The sequence below is a fragment of the Chiloscyllium plagiosum genome, unplaced genomic scaffold (assembly GCF_037043375.1).
Source record: "Chiloscyllium plagiosum isolate Xiang-an unplaced genomic scaffold, Cpla_swu_hap1 HiC_scaffold_7, whole genome shotgun sequence".
Taxonomy (NCBI): Eukaryota; Metazoa; Chordata; class Chondrichthyes; order Orectolobiformes; family Hemiscylliidae; genus Chiloscyllium; species Chiloscyllium plagiosum.
In genome coordinates this window covers 95,875,780-95,890,605 of record NW_028270145.1, presented here as the reverse complement: position 1 = coordinate 95,890,605, position 14,826 = coordinate 95,875,780, and the positions used below count along the sequence as shown (strand labels likewise).

The window sequence follows — 14,826 nt, the reverse complement described above, 5'->3', positions numbered from 1 at the left end:
TTCCATCTTTAGTTTCCACTTATCCTTCTCTTAGGTAAGCAATTTTTCAGTATGTATCGCATGCTGTTCTATCAAATTCAGCTTTCCCGTGTCCAGGTAAGGAGAAAGTGAGGACTGCAGATGCTGGAGACCAGAGTTGAAAAATGTGGTGCTGGAAAAACACAGCAGGCCAGGCAGCATCCGAGGAGCAGGAGAATCGACGTTTCAGGCATAAGCCCGTCTTTAGGAATGAGGCTGGTGTGCCAAGTGGGCTGAGATAAAGGGTAGGGGGGAGGGGATTTGGGGGAGGGGCACTGGGAATATGATAAGTGGAAGGAGGTGAGGGTGATAGGCCGGAGAGGGGGTTTGGGCGGAGAGGTCGGGAAGAAGATTGCAGGTCAAGAGGGCGGTGCTGAATCTGGGGGTAGGGACTGAGATAAGGTAAGGGGAGGGGAAATGAGGAAGCTGGAGAAATCTACATTCATCCCGTGTGGTTGGAGGGTTCCTAGGTGGAAGATGAGGTGCTCTTCCTCCAGGCGTCGTGTGGTCAGGGTCTGGCAATGGAGGAGGCCAAGGACCTGCATGTCCTTGGCTGAGTGGGAGGGGGGGTTGAAGTGTTCAGCCCCGGGGCAGTTGGGTTGGTTGGTGTGGGTGTCCCAGAGGTGTTCTCTGAAACGTTCCGCAAGTAGGCAGCCTGTCTCCCCAATGTAGAGGAGACCACATCGGGTGCAGCGGATGCAGTAAATGATGTGTGTGGAGGTGCAGGTGAACTTGTGACAGATATGGAAGGATCCATTGGGGCCTTGGAGGGAGGTGAGGGGGGAGGTGTGGGCGCAAGTTTTGCATTTTTGTGGTTGCAGGGGAAGGTGCCGGGAGTGGAGGTTGGGTTGGTGGGGGGTGTGGACCTGACAAAGGAGTCGCGGAGGGAGTGGTCTCTCTGGAACGCTGATAGGGGTGGGGAGGGAAATATATCCCTGGTGGTGGGGTCGGTCTGGAGGTGGCGGAAATGACCGAGGATGATACGATGTATCCAGAGGTTGGTGGGGTGGAAGGTGAGGACCAGTGGGGTTCTGTCCTGGTGGCGATTGGAGGGGCGGGGTTCAAGGGCGGAGGTGCGGGAAGTGGAGGAGATGCGGTGGAGAGCATCGTCGACCATGTCGGAGGGGAAATTGCGGGTTTGAAGAAGGAGGCCATTTGGGTTTTTGGTAGTGGTGTGGAGGCGAAGGTAATACATGTGTCCTTTACCTTCTTCGCTATTTCGTCTTTCATTCCATTGATGAAGCTGTTCCTCAGGTGTGCTTCATACGCCGTGATTTCTGCCACTGTTATGCTGTCGGGTGTTCTCAGTCCACTATGGGCATTATGAACTTCAGTGAGGCGCGTAAGGTACTGGGACCCTTTCTCACCTTCCTGTTGTTTACACATTGCAATTTTGATCATGTCCATTCACACTGGGAATACCTCCCTACAGGCGGTTGCCAGGTCTGCAACAAAAGCATTAAAGTGTCTGTTCTCTTCCGCTTGCGGGTCGGTTGATCGGCATGGACGTTTATGGCTGGCCATCTATACTTGATTTTGGTGACATTGGTGCCCAGATTTCGTCCCAGAAGACGTCTCATCTCATGTGACGTGGGACGGAACTCGGTACAGAACTTTGTCACTTCTTCGGCGAACTTATTACCTCCAACCTTGTGTGGGTCAGGCAACTGCCCATAGGCACTTTCCAAATCCTTCATGGTCCATGGTCGGTGGACCAGCACTGGGCACCCTTCTGGGACTGCAATTTCAATCATTGGTGCTTGCAGAACTACCTGATTAGATGATCGTATGCCAAACCCTTCACTGTCTGAGTCACCATCCGTTGTGGGGAGATCACGAGGCCCTGGATGCCTTTCCATCTTAGAGTGGCCGTTGTCATTTTGAGCTTCTTGCTTCAGTTGGTTGTGGGTACGATTTGCTATCGGTGATCCAGCAGACCCTGAGGCGATGGCCACTGACTTGGAACCTTTGCCAGGCGGATCTCGTAGGGGGGCTGCAGGTCTCGGAGGGGAGTCATCAAGGTCAGAATCTGGAACAGACTTAAGACACTGTACAGCTTTGTTAGGTTGTTTTCCGCACGTGTCTGCGTGTGCACTAGTGTTTGTACGCATATTTGATCTATCCTTTACTTGAGATTTCCTTTCCCTGATATCAGCCTCAGCCTTCCACATGTTATAAGCACTCCAATTCACAGGTTCTATTTTGCCCTTTCATTTCTCCTTCTCGCTCTCCTTCAACTTCGACCTCAATACTTCCAACTGCCTTTTACTAAAACATCCCCCCTCCAGAAAACCACATTGCTTGATCCACAATTCTAACTGTTTTACAGACTCTGGGCCATAATTATTTAACATGCACTATATTTTTGGTTGGCCATTCCAATTCCTCTGTGGACCCTCTTTTTGTTTGCTCTTGCCGGAGCCCATTTTCAGTGTTACTGGAAAAGTGTTCAGCTCCCTCTCTCTCTCTCGCGGTACCGTTATCTTTTTCCCTTTGACTTGCTTTTTACCTCCGGAGGTCCCCTCTCACATTGGGTGCATTGTAAACCAAGAAACCACGGACCTGATACGTCTTTGGCGAATTCAACTCACCCAGTGGTGGTTCCAAGTCTAAAACCACCCTTAAACTTGCTGTCTCTCAAACACTCTAGAGACGGCAATTCTTTCCCTTGAGTTTTGCTCAAATACTGCGCGAGAGTTCTCTGAACCCTCTTCCTGATTCATTTATTCTCTTAGGATGAGTCTATATATAGGATTACTTAAGCCATGACTCTTACCCCGACCCTATTCAGTTCGGACCCCGCGCCGGGGCGGTCCACAGATTCCCCAACCTCTCACACAAAGGGGCCAATTCTGCACTCGAGATGAAGTGATAAACCTTCAAGGCACTGGCACCTGCACCTCCTGGGAATCCTCAGAATTTTACCCAGTCGCGGGGTGCCAGGACAAGCCCCCAAACTTACTGTCATGGAAATTAAACCGACTTGACTCAACTATTAGCAAGAGCAAAGAAAAGTGTTATTATAGGCCTTTGTAAAGGGACCCTCTGTACTTGACAAAATGCCTTATGCAAGGGGTACTTGAGCATAATTCAGATACTCGTCTTATACTGTTCCTTATCACGCTCTCAAGGGCAAAGACTGGGAAAACTCAAGTTGTTATTCTCTCATCCCCTGGTCTTGGACATAACAGTTCTTCAGCTTTCGCTGAATTCAACTGTCGCAAGGTCAAGTTGAATGTTTACAAAGTTCAAACAGAGACAAGCTGGCTGCAAACCTCATCAAAGTACTGTTTACAAAGCTCAGCACATCATTAAATTTTAGAAAACATTCTCTTTCAAATTTCACAGTAAATGTAAAATTTGTTAATTTTCCATTACAATGCCTTTTAAGGGTTGCAGTTGTACCAGCCTCCAATACTTCCTTTGGCAGCTCATTCCACACGTGCACCACCCTTTGTGTGAAAAAGTTGCCCTTTAGGTCCCTTTTACATCTTTTTCCTCTCACCCTAAACCTATGCCCTCTAGTTCTGGACTCTCCTACCCCATGGAAAAGACCTTGTCAATTTACCCTATCCATGCCCCTCATAATTTTATAAACCTCTATAAGGTCACCCCTCAGCCTCCGATCGTCCAGGGAAAACAGCTGCAGCCTATTCAGCCTCCCCCTATAACTCAAACCCTTGAATCCTCTCCCCCTCTCCTCCCTCCTCTTGAGCCTGAACACCCAGGCCTGGCCTCAGACCTCCAGCCTCCAAAGCAGGTTCGGCAGTCAGCGGAGATAGCAGCAGCTGCAGTGAGGACCAGCAGCCCAGAACGGCGTCGCCAGCGAACAGCAACCCAGTGTGGAGCGTGACAGCATCTAGTGGTCAGAACACATGGTGGCCCCCTGCACTGGCCTGCCACAGAGAACCTTTGGACAGAGACTGTGATGTTTGTCTTTTTAACTTTGCTTCCTGTTTTCCTGATATGTGTTTATACTGTGTTTAGCTGTAATGTAACTTTCTTTTTCTGCATTTCTCTATTCTGTAACTAACGATTGTACCTTGGTACTCTATACCTAAGATGGTGCTGTAAGTGGTAAACTTTTCATTTCCGGACTTGTGACAACAGCAGTAATATTAGTTCTAATGATGGAGCAAATAAAATCACGATGAACATAAATCCAGAATTGGATGCTTGCAAGGCTGGGGGAGGGTTACAGAGACAGGGATGACTGACGGTACAAAAGGATTTGTAAATAAGGATCAGAATTTTTGAACCAAGGATTTGTCAGAGTCAGTGGTGTATGCTGGTTAGGGTACGTGGGACAGAGATTTGGTTGAACTCATGAGTTTACTCTAAGGATTTGGTACTAACATGTATTCCTTTATTTTTTCCAGAGGTTTTCCGAGCTGCTGCCGAAGCAGGTCCTTACGATATCTTGAAACTATATAACACAAAAGGCAACATTATAAACATCTCCCCAAAGCTGGAGTCTAATACTCGTCAGACACAGTACAAACTGGAAGTTGTTGCTGCGGATTGTAAGACTTATTCCTTAGGTAAGCAGCATCTCACTAGTTTAGTCTGAGCATTACATGTTAAATCTAATGGTGATAGCCATTGAGGATTGCTGAAGAAAGGACACATTTTGTCCAAGCTTTACATCTTACACACATCAGGACAATTTGCAAGAAAACCAATTTACGGGGAAAACTAACATTTATATTGTATGAGCAGAGTGCATTCTCCTTGCCATTCATCCAGTATAAATATTAATTCTTCCCTTAAATTAGTATTCTTGCAAATCATCCTGAAGAGTGCAAGATGAAAAGCTTTGACAAAATGTGTCTATTTTTAAAGCAATTAGATTACTTACAGATTAGATTACTTACAGTGTGGAAACAGGCCCTTCGGCCCAACAAGTCCACACCGACCCGCCGAAGCGTAACCCACCCATACCGCTACATTTACCCCTTTACCTAACACTACGGGCAATTTAGCATGGCCAATTCACCTGACTTGCACATCTTTGGACTGTGGGAGGAAACCGGAGCCCCCGGAGGAAACCCACGCAGACACGGGGAGAACGTGCAAACTCCACACAGTCAGTCGCCTGAGTCGGGAATTGAACCCGGGTCTCTGGCGCTGCGAGGCAGCAGTGCTAACCACTGTGCCACCGTGCTGCCATGCCGCCCACTAATTGTGTGGGCAGTGGTGAGAATGGCACAGTGTGGATAATGCAGAGTAACTAAACATAACACAAGATGGGTGACTGGAACTAACTGTGCAATGCACAGTGTAAAAGTCATTTCAGCAATAACAGAATAACATTGTGGAGTCAAGCACCGGAGTTTAGTTTATTTTAAAGCATTGCTTTAAACACTAGCTTTTGCTGTCAAAGGGAAAGAAAAACCTCAAAAATGTGTGTAAGTCAGTAACTGACGTAACTATGAAAGGGCAAAAAAAAGAAAATTGATAAAAAGAGCATTTAGAAAAATATCCATTGACCTTCTTTCCTGAAAAGTGATAAATATTTGGAATAATAGTGTCAAAGAACAGTACAAAACAGCAAGTTGGGCTGACACAAGATGCCTTTCTAAAATGATAAACTTTTGCTTCTACACGGTTCGTATACCTTATTCCCTGTCTATTAGTGTATCTGTCAAGATCCCTCTTAAACATTGCTGTTGTCTCTACCCCCACCACTTCCTCTGGCAGCACGTTCCAGGCACTTATAAACATTTGTGTAAAAACTCTGTCTCTCACATCTCCTTTTACCTTAAACCAATGTACCCTAGCAATTGTCATTCCTACCCTAGGAAAAAAGACTCAGACTATCCATTCTATTCATGCCTCTAATAAATTTTGTAAACTACTATTAGGTCGTCCCTCAGCCTCCAACATTCAAGTGAAAACAAACCAAGTGTGTCCAATCTCTCCTCATAGATAATACCTTCCAAACCAGGCAACATCCTGGTAAACCATTTCTGTACCCTCTCCAAAGCCTCCACATCTTTCTGTGCACGATACAGTAATGTACCAATTATTGAGTTTTCTTAAAATTACTTTTTTGTAAATGTAAATGTAAATTACTATGTTATAAATTAGAAAATGAACTTCAGTGGATCAAGTCACATTTAGCTGCTGCTGTCGTCTTGCTGCACTGCTGCAGAATATAGGAAGAGATAGAAACTTTGCTGGAAGTGCCACGGAGTCTGAAACATGTGCATTGATTTGGTAACGCCAACCAGTTGTATGGCAATGATTTGATGAGAAATTCTTTTCGCAAAGCCTTTCCAGGTGCACCAGTAATCCCACTTACTTTCTGACCCACTATTTGCAACAATCCTTGAACACAGTGGAGTTTTACACACTAAGAGTATGAAAATTATCGTGAATGCAAAAGCTCTTTACGCAACATCGTCCGTTGTAGGTTTGATAACCTTTCCTTCTGTAAATGTTCTATTGAAATCATCGGAGAGTACAATCCCTTGGTGGATGCTTTCTGTGCTAATTAACCTAGTGTTCCAATGAGGTGGCGTCCATCTCGCAGGACACTGGGAAGTGGAAGATTCTTGATCATCTGCTGAGAGCACTTGAGCTGCCTGTGAGTGGCATCCATTAGTTACCTGGAGGTGATGATCAAGATGGAGATGACTAGAACCAATAATGTAGCATGTAAGGGAGTAACAAAATAAACTTGCTTTGAAAAGTAGTGACTGTTGATTGTCTGCGTTTCCTTCATTGAGGAGATCCTCTCGGTGTTATGTAGATTTGAAGCAAGACATTTATTATGTGTCAGATGTAATCTGCATTGAATACTTTAATGTGTCCTTCAGGAACATTGTGGTATGTTTGACATTCTTCATGGTCTTCAAGGAAACGAAAACCCTCCACAACTGTGCATTAACCCTCAGTGCACAAACACCAAGTTCCATTCAATGCTGCCTTTCTACCTTTCCCCCGAGTTGTGAATGATGGGTCTGATCACGTTGCCACACAATGCTCTGAGCAACTGGTCCACACCTGATCATCTTTCCACCATGGAAAGGTTTGCGAGGAAAAAAAAACACCTTTGACCTACACATCCATTAGGCTCCAGTTAGTGTTTGAGGCCCTGCAGGAAATGGAGCAGTTTGATCCTGGTGATTTGTTTCCTGAGCAGACTGTCCAAGCTGGAACCTTCCAGCTCAGTGACCAAACTTACATCAACCTGAGCTACAAATCTTCTCAAAACTTGCTAACTGTCAAAGCTATTTGGCAGAATGTCTTATCTCCAGAATTTACAAACAAGGCCCATCCTGTCACATTCTTCCGACATGCCCAGAGTCTTAAACCCTCCTCATGTTGTGTCTGAAGTCAACATGGTGGGGACAAGATAGTTGTCTGTCTCTTTGTGAACTATGTCCTTGCAAATGTGTCTGTAGAGAGGTACAGTGTTTTGATCAAGGTTCATCCCAAGTAGCTCCATGACAGAGGACACTGTGCACTGGGAAGCAAAAATGTGGAATCTTCCGCAAATGGCAATTAATTTGAAATCTGAGATTGATACATTTTTTAAGGTCGTAGATTCGTTCACTGAGCTGGTGTGTTTTCCTGCAGACATTTCCCTGCCTCACGAGGTGATACATTATTTTGTTAACCAAAGGTAATAAAGATTGTGGAGCAAAGGAGGGTACATAGAGTTAGGTGGCAGATCAGCCATGATCCTATTGCATAATGGAATGGGTTTAAGAAGGCAACTGGTTTCCTCCTTCTACTTTTCGTGCATCCCAATGTTCCTATGATATTGGGAGAACTCTCTCTCCGACTACAGTGATCATTTTCTGACAGAACATTTACGTGATTAATTAATCTTATTCTCTACATACAGGTTCTGAACTGGCAACAGCTTTGGGATTTGATCTGTCAGCTATGGAGAAAAGGTTCGTCCATCAAATCTGCAATTTGAAACATACATTTTTAATACCTGCCAACATTTCTTTCCATGTGCGAATAACATTGGCAGAAGCTCTGTAAAAAAAATGACTAAAACTATTTAAGCATTTTAAAGATCCAGGCAGCATTCTGTAATAAAAATCAGAAAATGCTGAATGTATTCAATTGGTCTGGGAGGATCTGTGAAGAGAGAAACAGACTTGATGACTGATTTTTTTTTGGATAGGTGCAAGTTGCATTATTTACCACAAGGATTCTTGCCACAAGACCAAGGGAGATTTCTCACCACATTTTACTACCTACCCCATCCCTCTGGTGTCTGATTCTAGCCCCATCTTACAACATGCCATTTCCAGAATCACTTAGAGTCATAGTCATAGAGATGTACAGCATGGAAACAGACCCTTCGGTCCAACCCGTCCATGCCGACAAGATATCCCAACCCAATCTAGTCCCACCTGCCAGCACCCGGCCCATATCCCTCCAAACCCTTCCTATTCATATACCCATCCAAATGCCTCTTAAATGTTGCAATTGTACCAGCCTCCACCACATCCTCTGGCAGCTCATTCCATACACGTACCACCCTTTGCATGAAAACGTTGCCCCTTAGGTCTCTTTTATATCTTTCCCCTCTCACCCTAAACCTATACCCTCTAGTTCTGGACTCCCCGACCCCAGGGAAAGACTTTGTCTATTTATCCTATCCATGCCCCTCATAATTTTGTAAACCCCAAAAAGGTCACCCCTCAGCCTCCCAAGCTCCAGGGAAAACAGCCCCAGCCTGTTCAGCTTCTCCCTGTAGCTCAGATCCTCCAACCCTGGCAACATCCTTGTAAATCTTTTCTGAACCCTTTCAAGTTTCACAACATTTTTCCGATAGGAAGGAGACCAGAATTGCATGCAATATTCCAACAGTGGCCTAACCAATGTCCTGTATAGCCGCAACATGACTTCCAACTCCTGTACTCAATACTCTGACCAATAAAGGAAAGCAAACCAAACGCCGCCTTCACTATCCTATCTACCTGCGACTCCACTTTTAAGGAGCTACGAACCTGCACTCCAAGGGCTCTTTGTTCAGCAACACTCCCTAGGACCTTACCAATAAGTGTATAAGTCCTGCTAAGATTTGCTTTCCCAAATGCAGCACCTCGCATTTATCTGAATTAAACTCCATCTGCCACTTCTCAGCCCATTGGCACATCTGGTCAAGATCCTGTTGTAATCTGAGATAACCCCTTTCGCTGTCCACTACACCTCCAATTTTGGTGTCATCTGCAAACTTAGTAACTGTACCTCTTATGCTCGCATCCAAATCATTTATGTAAATGACAAAAAGTAGAGGACCCAGCACCGATCCTTGTGGCACTCCACTGGCCACAGGCCTCCAGTATGAAAAACAACCCTCCACCACCACCCTCTGTCTCCTACCTTTAAGCCAGTCCTGTATCCAAATGGCTAGTTCTCCCTGTATTCCGTGAGATCTAACCTTGCTAATCAGTCTCCCATGGGGACCCTTGTCGAATGCCTTACTGAAGTCCATATAAATCACATCTACTGCTCTGCCCTCATTAATCTTCTTTGTTACTTCTTCAAAAAACTCAATCAAGTTTGTGAGACATGATTTCCCACGCACAAAGCCATGTTGACTATCCCGAATCAGTCCTTGCCTTTTCAAATACATGTACACTCTCTCCCTCAGGATTCCCTCTAACAACTTGCCCACCACCGAGGTCAGGCTCACTGGTCTATAGTTCCCTGGCTTGTCTTTACCACCCTTCTTAAACAGTGGAACCACGTTTGCCAACCTCCAGTCTTCCAGCACCTCACCTGTGACTATCGATGATACAAATATCTCAGCAAGACGCCCAGCAATCACTTCTCTAGCTTCCCACAGAGTTCTCAGGTACACCTGATCAGGTCCTGGGGATTTATCCACTTTTAACCGTTTCAAGACATCCAGCACTTCCTCCTCTGTAATCTGGACATTTTGCAAGATGTCACCATCTATATCCCTACAGTCTATGTCTTCCATATCTTTTTCCACAGTAGATACTGATGCAAAATATTCATTTAGTATCTCCCCCATTTTCTGTGGCTCCACACAAAGGCCACCTTGCTGATCTTTGAGGGGTCCTATTCTCTCCCTAGTTACCCTTTTGTCCTTAATATATTTGTAAAAACCCTTTGGATTCTCCTTAATTCTACTTGCCAAAGCTATCTCATGTCCCCGTTTTGCTCTCCTGATCTCCCTCTTAAGTATGCTCCAACTTTCTTTATACTCTTCTAAGGATTCACTCACCTATCCTGTCTATACCTGACATATGCTTCCTTCTTTTTCTTAACCAAGCCCTCAATTTCTTTAGTCATTCAGCATTCCCTATACCTACCAGCCTTCCCTTTCACCCTGACAGGAATATACTTTCTCTGGATTCTTGTTATCTCATTTCTGAAGGCTTCCCGTTTTCCAGCCGTCCCTTTACCTGCGAACATCTGTCTCTAATCAGCTTTTGAAAGTTCTTGCCTAATACTTTCAAAATTGGCCTTTCTCCAATTTAGAACTTCAACTTTTAGATCTGCTCCATCCTTTTCCATCACTATTTTAAAACAAATAGAATTATGGTCGCTGGCCCCAAAGTGCTCCCCCACTGACACCTCAGTCACCTGCCCTGCCTTATTTCCCAAGAGTAGGTCAAGTTTTTCACCTTCTCTAGTAGGTACAACACATACTGAATCAGAAAGTTGTCTTGTACACACTTAAGAAATTCTTCTCCATCTAAACCTTTAACACTATGGCAGTCCCAGTCTATGTTTGGAAAGTTAAAATCCCCTGCCATAACTACCCTATTATTCTTACAGATACCTGAGATCTCCTTACAGATTTATTTCTCAATTTCCCTCTGACTATGGGGGGTCTATAACACAATCCCAATAAGGTGATCATCCCTTTCTTATTTCTCAGTTCCACCCAAATAACTTCCCTGGATGTATTTCCAGGAATATCTTCCCTCAGCACAGCTGTATTGCTATTCCTTATCAAAAATGCCACTCCCCCTCCTCTCTTGCCTCCCTTTCTATCCTTCCTATAGCATTTGTATCTTGGAACATTAAGCTGCCAGTCCTGCCCATCCCTGAGTCATGTTTCCGTAATTGCTGTGATATCCCAGTCCCATGTTCCTAACCATGCCCTGAGTTCATCTGCCTTTTCTGTTAGGCCCCTTGCATTGAAATAAATGCAGTTTAATTTATTAGTCCTAACTTGTCCCTGCCTGCCCTGACTGTTTGACTCACTTCTGTTCTCAGCTGTACCCATCTCAGATCGATCTCTTTCCTCACTGTCTCCCTGGGTCCACCCCCCACCTTACTAGTTTAAATCCTCCCAGCAGTTCTCGCAAATTTCCCTGCCAGTATATTAGTCCCCTTCCAATTTAGGTGCAATCCATTCTACTTCCACTCCAAAAGAGATTCCTATGATCCAAAAATGTGAATCCTTCTCCCATACACCAGCTCCTCAGCCATGCATTCATCTATTCTATCCTCCTATTCCTGCCCTCACTAGCTCGTAGCACTGGGAGTAATCCAGACATTACTACCCTTGAGGACCTCCTTTTAAAATTTTTACCTAACTCTCTGTAATCTCCCTTCAGAGTCTCAACCTTTTCCCTTCCAACGTCGTTGGTTCCAATGTGGACAATGACCTCCTGCTGGCCCCTCTCCCCCATGAGAACATTCTGCACCCTCTCTGAGACATCCTTGATCCTGGCACTCGGGAAACAACAAACCATTCTGCTTTTTCTCTGCTGGCCACAGAAACATCTGTCTGTACCTCAGACTACAGATCTCTTGGAAGCCGACGTACCCGGGGTTGCATTAGAGCCAGTCTCAATACCAGAAACTTGGCTGTTCGTGCTACATTCCCCTGAGAATCCATCACCCCCTACATTTTCAAAAACAGCATACCTGTTTGAAATGGGTATATCCACAAAAGACTCCTGCCCTAGATGCCGACCTCTCTCACCCTTCCTGGAGTTAACGCATCTATGTGACTGTATCTGAGTCTTCCCCCCACCTTCCTATAACTGCCATCCATCACATACTGTTGCTGTTGCAACTTCCTCATCACTTGTATCTGTCTCTCCAACCGATCCACTCGATCTGATAAGATTCGCATCCAACAGCATTTATGGCAGATATAATCCGCAGTAACCCTTAAACTCTCTCTAAACTCCCACATCTGATAAGAAGTACATATTGCTGCAAAGGCTATTTTTGCTCCTTCACAATCTGCAGACCCAGAAAATAACACCGTCTTATTCCTCTACAAACCCTGCCCCAGGTTAAATGAATGGCTGTGGCTTATATTTTAAGTTTACTTGCTGCTCCTTGGATACAGGCTGAAAGAGCCTAGCATCCCTTGCGCCTGTGCTATTTTTAAAACTTGATTGTGTGCCCAATCAAGCAATGCTCTGCATTGTTTGATTTTATTTTATCTATTTATTGTCATATGTACCAAAGTACAACGAAAAGCTTTGTTTGCGAGCAGTACAGGCAGATCATGTAAGCAAGGACATACAGATCATAGGGTGAAAAAAACTTGGACAGAGTAAGGCATACAGGGAACACTGCACAAGACTTGCATTAGACAAGATCAACATTAACAAGATCAGCATTATTTGAAGTTAGATACTCCATTCATCAGTCTAATAACATCAGGGAATAAGTTGTTCCTGAACCCGCTGATGTGTATGTTCAAACTTCTCTATCTTCGGCCTAGTGGAAGAGGTTGTAGGAGACCATTACTGCTGTGGATGGCAGCCTTTCTGTGACAACAAGGTACATAAATGGAGTCCATTGATGGGAGGTTGGCTACCATGTTGGTTAGACCTGTGCACACAACCTTCTGTAGTTTCTTATAGTCCTGGGCACAGCAGTTGCCATACCAGGTTGTTATGCACCGGGACTGTATGCTTTCAATGGTGCATCTGTAAAAGTTGGTGAGGGTCTTTTTGGATGTGCCGAATTTCCTCCGCTGCCTGATGAAGAAGAGGCATTATTGTGCCTTCCTGACTGTTGCTTCTTGACACTTATCCCAGTCATGGCAGACAGGAGAATACTGGCATCCTGCTTTGTTGGCAAGGATCAGGAGGTCCTGCTGGTGGTATAGATGCAGAGCCTCCCCTTTCCCCAGTGTCCACAGTAGAAACCATAGCAATCAACCCTGCTGGCCTGTCTGAGTTGGTCACCCAGGTCAGTGCAGTATCAGCAGTCTGGAGCAATACACAGCAATGTAACATTAATGCCACCATCTTCTCTCTGATACCTCACACTCAATCTATCTCTGCTGCTGTACCCACCTCCCAACAAGGCTCATGCTCTGCCACTCCCACTATTGTCTACAGCATCTTCCCCATGTGCTGTCACCCAACTCTCAACTCTTGATAGCACTAATCCTGCATGTCCTCTGTGCTGCCCAATCACTCAGTTCAGTTACATTGCCTCCTGTACCAAGAGTAATAGCTGTAACATCCATGTCCATCTCCTGTAATACCTGTTTTTCTCCCTCATTCCAGGAGAAAGCAGCCCCAACATCATAAGTGGTGAGGAAACAAATGGCAGAAAGAGTCAAGACGGGTGATAGACCACCTGACATTTGCTTCCTCACCACTGATGAGGAGAGGACCTTGACCCTGATTGCCCTCCTGACTGGTTAATCAAGTCCAAGCCCTCAGACTGATATTGGAGGTTGCCTTTGACTCACTGTGTCGACATTTCCTGACCCAAGGCTGTCTCCCTTGACCTCACTGAGCTCTGCTGACAACCTCCAATTAGCTTTCTGGATTTGTGTAAAACAACAAGGCAAGACAGAATTAGGAGGCTAGGAGAAAGTGAGGAGTGCAGATGCTGGAGATCAGAGTTGAAAAGTGTGGTGCTAGAAAAGCACAGATGGTCAGGCAGCTGGGGAGCAGGGGAGTTGATGTTTCAGGTGGATGCCCTTCATCAGGAATATGGGAGGTGGGGTAGGGTGGGAAGGGTGCTGAGAGATAAATAGGAGGGAGCATGGGGCTGGGGGTAAGGTAGCTGGGAAGACGATAGGTAGGTTCAGGTGGAGGTTGATGGTGATAGGTCAGAGGGAAGGGTGGAGCAGATAGGTGGGAAGGAGGATTAGATTAGATTAGATTACATTACAGTGTGGAAACAGGCCCTTCGGCCCAACAAGTCCACACCAACCCGCCGAAGCGCAACCCACCCATACCCCAAACCTAACACTACGGGCAATTTAGCATGGCCAATTCACCTAACTTGCACATCTTTGGACTGTGGGGGGAAACCGGAGCACCCAGAGGAAACCCACGCAGACACGGGGAGAACATGCAAACTCCGCACAGTCGCCTGAGGCGGGAATTGAACCCGGGTCTCAGGCGCTGTGAGGCAGCAATGCATACCACTGTGCCACCATGCCACCCAAAATTCAAGGATGGTTCAAGAGGGTGGAGGGTTGGATCTGTGATGAGGTGAGGGGACGGGAAATGAGGAAATTGGTGAAATCAACATTGGTACCACGTGGTTGGAGGGTCCCAAGGTGGAAGGTGAGGCATTCTTCCTCCAGTCATCAGGTGGCTTGGATTTGGCAGTGGAGGAGACCCGGACTTGCATGTCTTTGGTGGAGTGGGAAGGGGGAGTTGAAGTGATCGGCCACAGGGCAGTGGGGTTTTTTGGTGAGTGTGTCCCAGAGTTGTTCTCTGAGATGTTCCACGAGTTGGCGTCCTGTTTCCCCAATGTAGAGGAGACCACATTGAGAGCAACAGATAACGTAGATGAGGTCGAGAGTTGAGTGCTGGGGTGCAGTAGATTAGGTGTTTGCATGTGAGGGAAAATCTCTGCTGG

The 14,826-nt window shown here is 45.7% G+C and overlaps 1 protein-coding gene across 1 annotated transcript in view; it reads left to right on the top strand.

The window, feature by feature from the left end:
* Positions 1-14,826, top strand: part of LOC122551758 (high affinity cGMP-specific 3',5'-cyclic phosphodiesterase 9A) — a 112,348-nt gene that overhangs the window by 38,291 nt on the left and 59,231 nt on the right. The window contains exons 2-3 of the mRNA XM_043694198.2: positions 4,398-4,559; positions 7,874-7,925. Coding sequence (XP_043550133.1) covers positions 4,398-4,559; positions 7,874-7,925 — 214 coding nt within the window. The remainder of the gene's footprint in view (positions 1-4,397; positions 4,560-7,873; positions 7,926-14,826) is intronic.